The following is a 12707-nucleotide window of genomic DNA, read 5'->3' as shown; positions in this document are numbered from 1 at the left end:
AAATGAGGTTTTCTCCATTGTACGACTTTTCTTGCCAGGAATGTTAAGTGAATCACTGCAGTTATTAAGTTAGTAATACATTTGTTAAGGTAATCTGGCTTCCCCATTGACTTGGTTCAGTGAAGCCATACTGAACCAAATACTTGATGCCTTCAAATTAGTCACACAGCTCCACAAGAACATCAAAACTGGATCCTCTGCATATAACTGTGATCTAGTCCTGACATATATGTATGTTTGATACTTTGCTCCACTTACAGGATAATCTTGCATGGTAATGATAAATAAGAACAAAGGAATGTTGCATAAGGGTTATTGGAGGGAACTGTGCTTTAAGCAGAAGTTTTTGTTTATCTTAGGTGTTTAGACATATGTTTCTTAATTTTGTAATAAAGATAAAACCAAAAACATAGTAGCATTTAAAAGTAATCTTTTCCTAACTCACATATACTTCTTTAAGCATTAAGTTATGTGGCCAGACAGCACAGAAGAAAGCAAATAGAAGAAAAATAAAATGTTAAAGTGTAAGTCATTTAAATTTTGCTATTGACTTTTGTTTCTAGGCAAAATCCTTGTCTAGTGACCAGAGCAGCGTATCTTGATGTCCTTGTTCTGTTGAATAATTATGTGGGGAAGGCAAAAATTAAAGGTAAGGTTGAGATAATGCATCACTTTCCTGCCAGTAAAAAAACAAAAAACAGAAATGACAATCTTTAAGACTGAACTGAGAATGAAGGAATAGATTTTATGATGCTTTGCCTTGTCAAGCTTAAAAATATCAGCAGTCTCCTTCTAATGTGAAGAAAGCTAAGGTTTAATAGAGATAAAGCATTCCAAGGCTCAAATTATTGTAAAGCAGGGATGAAGAGATAAATATGCTTAAGTTGTTGTGTTAGAAAAATATCCGCATTTTGCATATAATTACTCACTTCACTTATTTAAAGGGTACTATTTTTCCTGTAGTACCCCATACTCTATGTCCACAGCTGTCAGTTTTAGCTTCATTTCACAGTTCATGAAAAATGACATAAAAAAACTTCATAAATAACTGGGATACTAGGTATATCCCACTGTTTTCTTCTTTCTACTCTTCCATATTGGACCATGTTCTATTCACCTATTCAGGGAATAGATGACTGTTATCGAAGTAGTCTTGTACAGAATATACTATAACTTGTGGTCTCCGAAATGAATTCTTCTATTTCAAAACAAAGACATTCTCAACCTAGAACAGTGATGGCAAACCTTTTTCTTATGGCGTGCTACAATTGTGTGCACAGGCTATCACGCACACGCGTGCATGCCCACACCAATTCAATCCTCCCCTCCTCCTGCGCATGCGTGCACGACCTGTCCCCCGGCTCTGGAGGCTTTCCTGAAGCCTGGGGAGGGCAAAAACAGCCCCCTGGAAGCCAGAAACAGATCATTTCCAAACTACTGGTTGGCCCGTTGAGGTTGTTTTTCGCCCTCCCCAGCCTCTGGAGGCTTTCCTGAAGCCTGGGAAGGGCGAAAACGGCCTCCCCCGGCCCTCCAGAAGGCTGAAAATATGTGCGTGCCAGAGCTGATGGTGGCACGCGATGCCATAGGTTCGCCATCATGGACCTAGACCCAACATATTATTCTATTAGGTATATTTTTGTGTAGAGAGAATCAAACAATTGAAAACAATCTTCTGAAGATTGTCTTTTGTCCTATATGCTTTGCATATTCACTATAACATATCAGTGATCCTCCTAGTATATAACTAACATGGAAAAGACTTTTTAAGAAATAAAATGAGAAGACTTTCTTGGTGGGACAGATATTCCCTATTACTTGAATTAACTTAATCAGCACAAAATGAAATACAGCACAACAGTTCTGTAGCTGGACGACTTCTAATTAGTTACAACGTACAGAAGCTACCGTATTACTTTTTACAGAATATGATTCCCTTGCTTTTGTATCTTTCTATCATTGGCTGTTGCCGAATATTTTACTTTAAGTTCTAACATAGCAAATTTATTGTACAATGTTAGATCAGTACTAAAAAAATGTATAGGCCAATTTGGAATTTTGTGATCATAACTCCATTGCAATTCCCAGTGGCAAGTATGCTGTCCATAAATAGTGTGCAGAGGTGGTTATGGAAAGGCTTATAACCCTTTTAGAAATAAATGCTACTCAAGAAATCTGGAGATAATTGTTATTACGCAAAACCTGAAGCAGTATTATACTATTAGATTATCTAGCTTAATAACGTATCCATTAACAGATGGCAGTGTGCCCAGTTGAAGGGATGAAGGAAAACTCGCTGGCGCTATTTCCTTAAGATGCAGCTGTGGGTAGCTATGGAGACAGTTTGGGTAATGGTAGACTGCAGTTTCATCAAAATAGTCCCAGTCAATGTGATACCTCTAATTGGACATTAATTATAGCAACACAAGGAGCATCATTTGTATATTTTTCTGTTAGTGTAATGCCTAATACATTTTAGAAATGTTTAAAAGAATACTTCAGTGTGTGTTATGAGAACCAGAGCAGGATTTGAAAATTTATTCCCTGCTGGGAGCAACAGGTACCGTTCTGGTATGGTGCTCTGGAGGGCCCACCTGCCTGCCCACTCTCCTTACCTCTATTTGAGCCATCCGGGGCATTTGCACACGTGCACAGAACATACAGCACCTGTGCGACGCTCCACCGAGCAGCTGGAGCATTGCAGGTGGTGGGTACGCATGCTCGTGCTCTGTACATGCATGTCGTGAACCTCCCGGCTCCGTTGCAGTGTATCGGTTGCAACGGGAGCCGGAACCCACCACTGCTTTGGGGGGGGGGGATTAGGGGATAACCTCTATCAAAATGCTAGCTTCAATGTGCTGTTCCTCCTCTGCCATACTAAGTCTGTCTTTTACATCAAATACCTCTTAAGTGGGAATAGACTTCTTTTCCCACTGTAGAGAACTATGAAGGTAATAGAAAAGACTGTATTTACTAAATTTCATCCCTCAGTCATAATTGCTAGATCAAGGAATATTGAATAAACCAAAACAACAGCAATGTTGAAATAGCCCAGAGATTCTTGTAGAATTGAATAAGACATATGATTGTCCAGTGATTTTCAGTTTTTAGACAATAAAGAATGGTCATTTTTAAATAATGAATATTAACTAATATTTGGCAATATTCAGTGTGTTTAACTGCATTTATTAGCCAGCCAACCAAATCCCCTATAATGTCTTTTGAAATACTCAATTTTCAAATGTTTCCAGATGCATTGTCTTCATCAGTATCCCAGTGGCAAGCATGATGTCCATAAATAGTGTGCAGAGGTGGTTATGTAAAGTCACAGTTTATAGTCCTTTTAGAAATAAACATGCACGCACCTGCAAGTAATCCTCAACTTATGAACACAACTGAGCCCAAAATTTCTGTTGCTGTGAGACATTTGTTAAGTGAATTTTGTCCCATTTTACAACTTTTCTTGCCATAGTTAAATGAATCACTGCAGTTGTTAAGTTAGTAGCATACTGGTAGTTGTTAAGTGACTCTGGCTTCCCCATTGACTTTGCTTATCAGAAATACATGAAAGGTGAACACATGACCTTGGGACACTTGAGTCCGTTTCCAAGCATTTGCATTGTGATCATGTGACCATGGAGATGCTGCAACAGTTGTAAGTGTGAAAAAGGTTCATAATTCACTTTTTTCAGAACTTGTAACTTTGAACAGTCACTAAATGAACTTGCAAGTCGAGAACCTGTATATACATATACATATAAATACACAAGAATATGTGTATAATATATATTGTAATGTTTAAGCTATGCATTTTAATGAAAGTGTGTGTGTACACTTTAATTAAAACACATAGCTTTTAATGTCATTTTCTGTCAAGCATAATAAATACTTTATTTTAACATGAAATAGGTTTTAGGCCAGCGGCCCCCAACCAGAGGTGGGTTGCTCCCAGTTCGGCTGAACCGGTAGTAGACTGGCAGGCCTGGGTCGCAGAACCGGGAGCAACCTAGGCCTGCCACACCCCTGAACCTGTTCCCTCACTGCCACTGGGCCACCATCATTTTGGATTTTAGTGACTGCGTGTGTGCAGTTCACTGTAAATTGTTCTGCACATGCACAAAGAACAATTTATATTGAACAGTGCATGCGCGCTGGTTGCGAACCGGTAGTAAAACTGGCAGGAACCCACCCCTACCCCCAATCTTTGGGTTTCAGGGACCAGTTCCATGGAAAGAGGTTTTTCTGCCAACCAAAGGGGGTGTAGTTTCATGTATTACCTGCATCCCATGGATGGGGCATCACTTCTTTGTGTGGCCAGTTTCTGGCATGCCGCTGACCGGTGCCAGTCCCGGGATTGGGGGTTAGAGACCCTCTTTTAGAACCTTTGGTTGAAAATGAAACAAAGAAACAATCAGCTGAAAGTTCAAAAGATACATCTGTCTGAGTTGTAGATCATTTTAATAATATATTTGTATTATTTGCTGTAAAAGAGGTTTACAAAAAATAATTAAAACAGCTGGTGTATAAACCTTTAATTGTAACTATGTGACTTAAATAAATATTATAGAATGAAATATGTAACTTCCTTTACTAAAATCTATTTAAACGTTGCCTAAAAAGATTATCAAAATATTGACATTGTAGAATATTTTATATCATGTAATCTGTGATTAAATTTAACAAAATTATGGAATACAGATCTACTCTAAATATCTAGTTGTTTTTTAAAAAAAGATATTTGAATAGAGGAGCAAAGCTAATGCATTCAAATGTTTCTCATATATAAAGCTTATTGTAAAGCTTTATTTTCTAAGCCCCACCTTTTGCAATCATTTTCTGTATCCTATTTACAAAGAACTTTTGTACGCAACTGCATACTTATGTTGTTTCTAAATGTATAATACTGTTTTAATACATGAACAGGAACCAAATTCAGAAATTTGGGTTTCTTTTCTTTCAAAGTTTAAAAGGAATTGCAAAGTGAATGTAACTTAAGCTGAAATAATAGTATGGCAGGAAGTTGTTAAACCAAGCCCCTATACCTTTTTTTCTGAGATCAAAATGCCTCTTTTTCAAAGAAGTTTAAACCCACTAGAAGAGAAACGAGTAACCATATTTTCCCAAATAGTGCTAATAAGAACAAAAATGGAGAAATAGTTTTTAGGAAACTATGGATAAGTGGTTGTCCCAAATTAGTTTGGAGCTGGTATCCTTTTAACCTCTGAGGGAAAAATACAGTAAAAGTTACGGTACTTATAAACCTTAATACATACCATATAGTTTGGCTTTTACATAGCTTAGAAAAATAGGAAAGGAGGAAGATGAGATAGGAGAAGTTGTGGTAGACAGATGTCCCCATACATTCCTCATCTCAGCAGTTCTGAAGTATGAAAATTATACTATTTGTCCCATTAGACGAAGAGGTAGTACCTAAACTCTAATCTTCTTTGCCATCTTTCAATGTCTGGAATTTCTTTGGCTTGGATCCTTTTTAAAGGAAACAGAATGTCTTGCAGCTCCTTCTTTAATGGGAGTTTCGTGTTGTCTGATGTCATGCTTAAATCCCTCTAGCCTTTTGGCACCAAAGAAAAGATGTGGGAAAAGATACGGAGAATATTTTATTAAAGATCCCACATACTCTTGGCCACTAAAAGAAAGGATGATAGTAGTATATATTTCATCTATTTATAACTATCTTTATTGCTGTGTAAAAATACAGCAAATACTGTGGCGCTGCTCAGCTTCTTTTGATTTATTGTATTTTGTCTCTAAGAATAGTCAGCGGTTCTATCAGATTCAAAGTTTTCTGCCCATTTTAATAGTGCTTGAGTGATGGTGATACATTTTGCTGCTACTACTACAAGGTGTTTTTATACTGCAAGCACTTTGGACATAATTGGCATATTTAGAACTATATGTTATTCATTTTGGCAACTTGCATGTTTAGGGCTGTGATCATTTCCAGTAAGTGTCAGCATTTGATTCTTAATGTATGCATAGTTGGAGGTTTAGGTGTAAATGAACCAATTGTTATATCATGAGTCTTAAAATTCAGTTTTTTTTTTAGTAATTTGTAATTGGAAAGGGCTTCTTAAATCTTTAAACAAATCTTTATTTTCTCCTGTGCGTTCCTTGGAGAGTCCAAGCATGGGTTAACACAGCCTATCTGCCCTAGGACTGAGTAGATTTTTCTTTGGTCACGCCTTCTTTGCCTCCTTGAGGTCAGTTTAAAAACTCAGTCCGCCCGATAGGACTAGTTTTGGGGAGCTCTTCAGTACTTTGACAGATAGACTGGACTCTCCAGACAAATTATAGTAGATTTTAGAATTTGGATTTTTCTTTTAATTTTTCCTTAAATTTTTCTAGTGTAGAGTTTTTGGTGTTACAAAGAATTCCCCCCCCCCTTTTTAGACTGCTGAGGTGATTGTCATGTTCTGACCTGCTGCTGGCTGCACGCAGCGGTTGGGGTCGCAGAGACCACTTGTCTGGCAGCTGCCGGCGAGTGCGGGGACAGCAGCGGCATTTCTGCGTGTCTCCGGCCGCCTGTCAGAGTTAGGGGCTTCAGAGAGTCCTGGTTTCCATGGCGGCATTTCTGAAAGCTCGACTAGCACGGCGGCCATTTTGGAAGTGACATTTTTACGCACTTTCTAACGGTCGCTAATTCAGGCACCGGCAGGCATCGGAGAACTCTCTATAGAGTGCGCAAAGCCGTGGTGGCCATTTTCAGCATCCAGATTGAAAGTTAGTCGCTAGAGCCATTGAGGATATCTACACCATGCGCTTCACCACCTCAGCGCAGATCGCCGCCGGGGATTGCTTGGTCCTATCCGGGGTGCTGGCAGGGCCTCCCTCCCGCCCCAGAAGAATTCCTGTCTCAGGAAGGCGGCATTGGAGTGTCCTGGTAATCTAGCCAGCCTGCAGCTATTAAGCAGATCTGCAGATGCTTCGGAGCCGGCTGGCCAGAGTCTGGTGCACTTCCCTGCTGCAGCTTCACCCTCCATGCTGACAATCAACCAATCTCCATCGTCAGAAAGGTTTGGAGCCATGAGAGGAGCTGGCGGGGCCCTCTGCGAAGCGCAGCAGGCCAGATCCCCCATACCAAGGGAGGAAGGGGAGGAAGGGCACTGGGGGGAAATCACCCCACAGTTCCTCTGGGAGCAAGGGTTCCAAGAACCAGGGTGACGAGAGGCAGGAGGCCCCAAGGGAGAGATCCAGTAGGCCCCAGGCCCCATTTGTCCCTCAAGTTTGTGAGGCTGCTTGGCCTCTCCTCCACCCAGACCTGAGAGAGGGGATTCTCCCTCTAATCAAGGGGATCAGTCACCATCCCTAAGTGGTAGGGATTCTTAGTTTGGGTCCCCTGCAGCCTCCCTGGGCTACCCAGATTCCCCCAGCTCCTCCTTAAGGGAGAAGTTGGAGCCTTTTTATGGTTGCTTTCATGTGGAGGACTCCTCAATCCCAGTTAGAAGGGAACCAGGCTTGACTTCCTCCAGACCTGGACCCGCAGAAGACAAAGGCCCTGCTTTCTCAGCAGAGATGAGGGAAATTATATCCCAGGCTATTTCCCAGGGCGTGGTTGAAGCTATGTGCCAAAAGGAGGCCAAGGATAGCAGGGGCCTTAAGACCGGCCACCACCATGCTGAGAGTAGGAGCTGCAACCCCGATTCTCTGGGTACTTCTGTCACAACAGAGGTTTCTGTGGGAGGAGAAGGCTGCAGATGAGTTTGAATTGTCGGAGGATGAGGATATGCCTCCCGATAAACCTGCCTTCACAGACCTCTTCAAACCATCCTTGTTTAAGGCCATTTTACACAAGGCAGGGCTTCCACGGAGCTTGGAGCCAAACCTGAAGATAAGGTGGTTCCCTCTACTTCCCAGGATCCTAAGGAGGGACTGTTTAAGGAGAATGTTTCATGACCGTTGGCTTAAGTTCCATCCAAACCCGCCCAGGGTTTCTTGAAAGGTCCAAGGTTCGGCATTATGATTAGAATACCTGAAGGGCATCCTACAGCAGACAAGACTTCGTTTTTAAACTGACCTCAAGGAGGCAAAAGAGGCGTGACCAAAGAAAAATCTACTCAGTCCTAGGGCAGATAGGCTGTTTTAACCCATGCTTGGACTCTCCCGTAGCGCCCAGAGAATGACTGTTCAGGTAAGCCAACAACCATTTTCCTTGGTTTCTTATTACATTGTTCAGAAGGTTTCATAGTATAATCTAGCAACCTCTAAGAAATTTGGGCTTAGGAACCAACATAAAATACTATTTTATATTAGCTACTATTCTCTGGTATTATTTGGGCAGATTTATTCAGACAGGTAAGCAGATACTGTTTACTGGTTTCCTAGTTTGGGTAATTATGTGTCTGCAAGAAAACCAAGCTTAGAGAGCCCCAAGGCCCCCTCCTTTCAACCCAGAGTTACAAATATGCTTCTTTATTTGCGAGTGTGTGTGTGTCAGAAATATTCTCCTTTATTGGTGTGTGTATGTGTGTGTGTGACTGAGTGTCAGAGAAAGACAGAAGCATTAATCTTCTCTCTTTTCCCCTATTTTGGGAAAGAACCATTTTCCAAGGTATGACCCAGGTTCTTGGAAAATAATTGGTGGAGCTCAAGTTATGAGAGGTTGAGAACACACAGCCTATATTAGTAAGCATATATTACTGGATACTTTTGCTGGTTTCCAAGTTATGATTTGTTTGCTAGAAATATTGTAATCCCATCAGAAGTGCAATGATCAGATAGCTGTTGCAGTGGATATGAAAAATAGTTCATCTGTCTAGAGTGATACTTATACTAAATAGCTTGATTGTTTTTAATTTCAAAATTTATCTGTGTTTCATTGAAGGAGAAAAGATAATAGATAAAAAAACATGGTCTCAGATCAAAGTATTTTTCCCCACAGAAAATGTTTTATTTACCACAACTAAAAATAACGAGGCACAAATATCTTTGTTTAGTATCAAAGCCTTTTCCAAGTATTTTAGAATACTAAATTAAGAATAATAGTTCTTAATTTTTGATAACAAAGATCACTAGCATTCTTATGCAACCATAATGGATTTTCTTTTGAAAAAAGAATATGCTGTTTATGTGAATTTAAATGTCATGCTTTAAATAATTATGTTTCACAATATATAGGCTCATTTTCTTTTCCTATTTATTTTCCCCCTCCCCCTACAATCTTAACTTTTGCAGTATATATGTGGTTTGTTTAATAAAACTATAAAATAGCAATGTGTTGTATGGTGTTGTATCCAACTCTTAAGTCCTGCTCAGTTCAATTGGTTGTATTTTCAGGTAAGCACAGTATGTATGATACTATAATTTTTGTCTAAATACATTAAGTTAGCCTTAGGCAGCATTGTCCCCTTCAGATATGTTTGGACTACAACTCATGAGATTCTTTGTTGTGGCCAGTTGTGGAGTCTGACCACTTGATTGGATTGTTAAAGTGGTAGGCAGTGCAGGCAATAGTGGGAGGTGCTGCTTGTAAAATGTGGTCCTACTATTGTAGGCATGTTTCCCACATTTTCTCTTAATATTGATGCAACACTCATCAGCTGCTAGATTGCCTGATAGATAGAAGCTAAATACCTAATGACCAATGGAGCATGCACATCCCCATGGCATGTAAAGAGCACTCATCAGTTTTGATGGTTGGCCAGCACTTGGTTCCATACAGTACATTAGACACATTATACACTTTTGATCTTAGGTGAATTGGCATACGCCTATCGCAAAGCATTCCAATGATCTTCTACCTCAATTATGGAGTGGACGTGTTTAGTCTCCAGATTCTTGCAGTTTTCTTGATATTGAGGCACAAACAGAATTGGCTAAGATGATTTGTCTAAAGTCATCCAATAAGATTCTTAAACTAAAGATGGACTAGGATCTGGGTCTTCTCACACTTAGTCTAGTACCTTGAGCATTACAACATCCTGGCTTTCATAAATTTCTCGGCAGCTGACCAGATATTGCAAGATGTAAGAGTTTTCAGATGCCTGCTCATTCAGGACACCAGACTAAAGATTATCAATTGCTATTTGTATACAGCCAATGATATAGCAGTTCTGTAAGCAGATATGCTAATTATTTCCTTTCTTTACAATGGTGAAGGCATTCTGATGGGAACAATGAATACACCAACTAAGGCTCACAATTATTTCATTGGCTAAATTTATTTGATGTGTTACTTCCCTTTGACCATGATTTATATGTGTTTAAATAGGTTGGGCATGCTTTTAAGTGTTAGTGTGGTAACCATACCTGAACTTCTCTGTATACGTTCTCATTCTACCACCCTATCTCATTTCATTTCAGAAACAGATATGAACACATTTTGGGGAGAAATTAGCACTATTATCTTGGAGTCTGAACTAGCAACGGGTATCAAGCATTCCCCTACAGTCCCAGGACTTGCTCAGTTTCTCCAGAGCATCACCAGACTCTTCACCTCTATGTGTTCAGTGATGGCAGAACCTAGATTTGCAAACAGGAATTTACTTATTAAAAATAATACAATGAAACCAGGTTTAACAGTTGAATACCTGCTACATTCAGACTTTTGTGAAGTACGTTTATTAGTCTTAGAAACAATCCTGCTATGGTTGCATCAAGTGAATGCAAGACATGTGATGGAAGAAAAAGGAAACGGTCTGTTGAATCTACTGTCTGGCTTGGAGGACACACTAATTAAGATAGCTGTTAAGGAAAAGCATCCTGAATGTTTTTGCAAGGTGACCCCCTGTTTTTTTTCCTTTTTCTTTAGTGCAAATAAGTTACATATAATAAAATAAGAATTTAAAATTAAATTAAATTTTGTGCTGGTATATGTCTGAATAGGGGCTACAGGATCATAAAGGGGAGGGTTTTTTAATGAGCATAATAAGCCATTCTCTTTTTCTCTCTCTCAAATTAAATTCCAGTTATATATTCCAATTAAACTCAGAACAGTATTTCCTATAGCTAATTTTTTTTCTGGAACAGATATTAGAGGCTCTGTATAAAATGGACCTCAGAAATGTGCTTGCAAAGATGGAAGATGCTATAAAGATGAATCCAAGAGAGTTCTTGCATTGGATTATGAATATTGCAAATACATCTGGCAGGTATACTGTCTTGTCTTTTTGTATTTGGTTAATCTATATTTACTGGTTGCAGACTGCCTAATGAAAATGAACTTTGATATAGAAAGAGAAAACATTATTTCAAAATCTTAATGTAATCTTATACAGGTTCTTCAATTTAAAATGATGATTGAGCCTGGCATTACAGTTTTAAACATCCCAATTTTTAAGTAAGACATCTTGTAACCGCACCTGATTTTATGGCCTTTGGAGGGGTTGGTTTAAATATTTGGAGATATTTAATAGATAAGGCTTTTAAAGCAAATTAGCACGAACTATTGTATTTTTAGCCAGATTGCCTGTTGATTATGACAATATTTTTATTAAAGATTTAATTTGGTGGATCTGTGTTAACATTTATCTTTACAGCATTGAAGTTCAAAGCATATCCCTTAAATTTGTCTCAGAGTTACTCGTACATCTTATACAAAATGGGCAAGAGGTAAGGAAAATTATTTACCAAATGTTTGTTCATTTATACTATGATTAACAAACAGTCATAAGTACAAAATTATTTTCTGTTGAATCTTTAAACATATTTATATTTTTTGAGGCATTTACATTAATTGATTCATGTATAAACAACCTGACATTAGGAATTTAATCCTAACACACTGAGGAAGGTTTCTGGATATAAATGTTCACAGAACTTTAGAAAAAAATTTGTCTTAGCTTTTATCTTTTACAACTTAATTTTTTATGGACACTAAAGTGGTTTTGGATTTTTTGCATATGCTCCTTTTTTAATTTATGCAATTGGAAAGGCTGAATATTCATTATTGGTTATTTATATAAAACACAATATTTTTATGAGTTATACAAAAGGAGGTTATATAAATGTTTTGAATTAAATAAATAACTTTTAAAATAAAAATATATAAAGGTATATCAAAAATCATAAATACATACAACTGACAGCTGAGCTAACCCCATTCATCAAAAGAATCAGTTCAATTACTGTACCAGTTCCACCACATTCCCCTGTACCTGTTGGGAAAATCATATCTTCAGGGCCTTGCAAAAAGTCAGGTCGGTCAGAGTTAATCCTATCCCTGTGGTGGTGATTTTGGGTGTGTGGGTGTGTGTGTATAGATGGGGGAGAGATGATTTTCCATGGGATGGTTGCCAGGGCACAAAAGGCTTTCTTTCTGGTTCCTGCCAGATGAAATTTCCTGACTGGCAGGACCTGCAACATGCTCCTCCTGCCAGACCTGATGGGATGATTAGAGGAGAGGCAATCCCCCAAGTAACCTGCTCCTTATAGTGTTTTATAGGTTATTATTAGCATCTTAAATTGAACCTGGAAGCAAACTAGCAGCCAGTGCAGCTCACAGTGCAAAAGCGCAATATGCACAGACTGCAGAACATGCATAACTAACTGCCCCTGCACAGCTCCATTTTGAACCAGTTAGAGCTTCTGCACACTCTTCAAGGAAAGCTCCATGTTTAGTCAGTCTTCAAAGTACAAGCACCCCTTTCCCAAACCCACCAGGTCCTAGTATATTTATATTTATTGGTACTTTTAAACAAGAAGTTAGAAACTAACACAAATTAATATAAAGGAAGGAATGAAAAAAGCAAAAA

The 12707-nt window shown here is 38.8% G+C and overlaps 1 protein-coding gene across 1 annotated transcript in view; it reads left to right on the top strand.

The window, feature by feature from the left end:
- THADA (THADA armadillo repeat containing) overlaps positions 1-12707 on the top strand; it is a 106263-nt gene that overhangs the window by 82393 nt on the left and 11163 nt on the right. The window contains 4 exon segments of the mRNA XM_032215562.1: positions 564-649; positions 10318-10733; positions 10984-11105; positions 11493-11565. Coding sequence (XP_032071453.1) covers positions 564-649; positions 10318-10733; positions 10984-11105; positions 11493-11565 — 697 coding nt within the window.

This window comes from Thamnophis elegans, chromosome 4, assembly GCF_009769535.1.
Source record: "Thamnophis elegans isolate rThaEle1 chromosome 4, rThaEle1.pri, whole genome shotgun sequence".
Taxonomy (NCBI): domain Eukaryota; kingdom Metazoa; phylum Chordata; class Lepidosauria; order Squamata; family Colubridae; genus Thamnophis; species Thamnophis elegans.
Note: the sequence above shows the minus strand (reverse complement) of the source record. Positions and strands in the feature narration are given on the sequence as shown.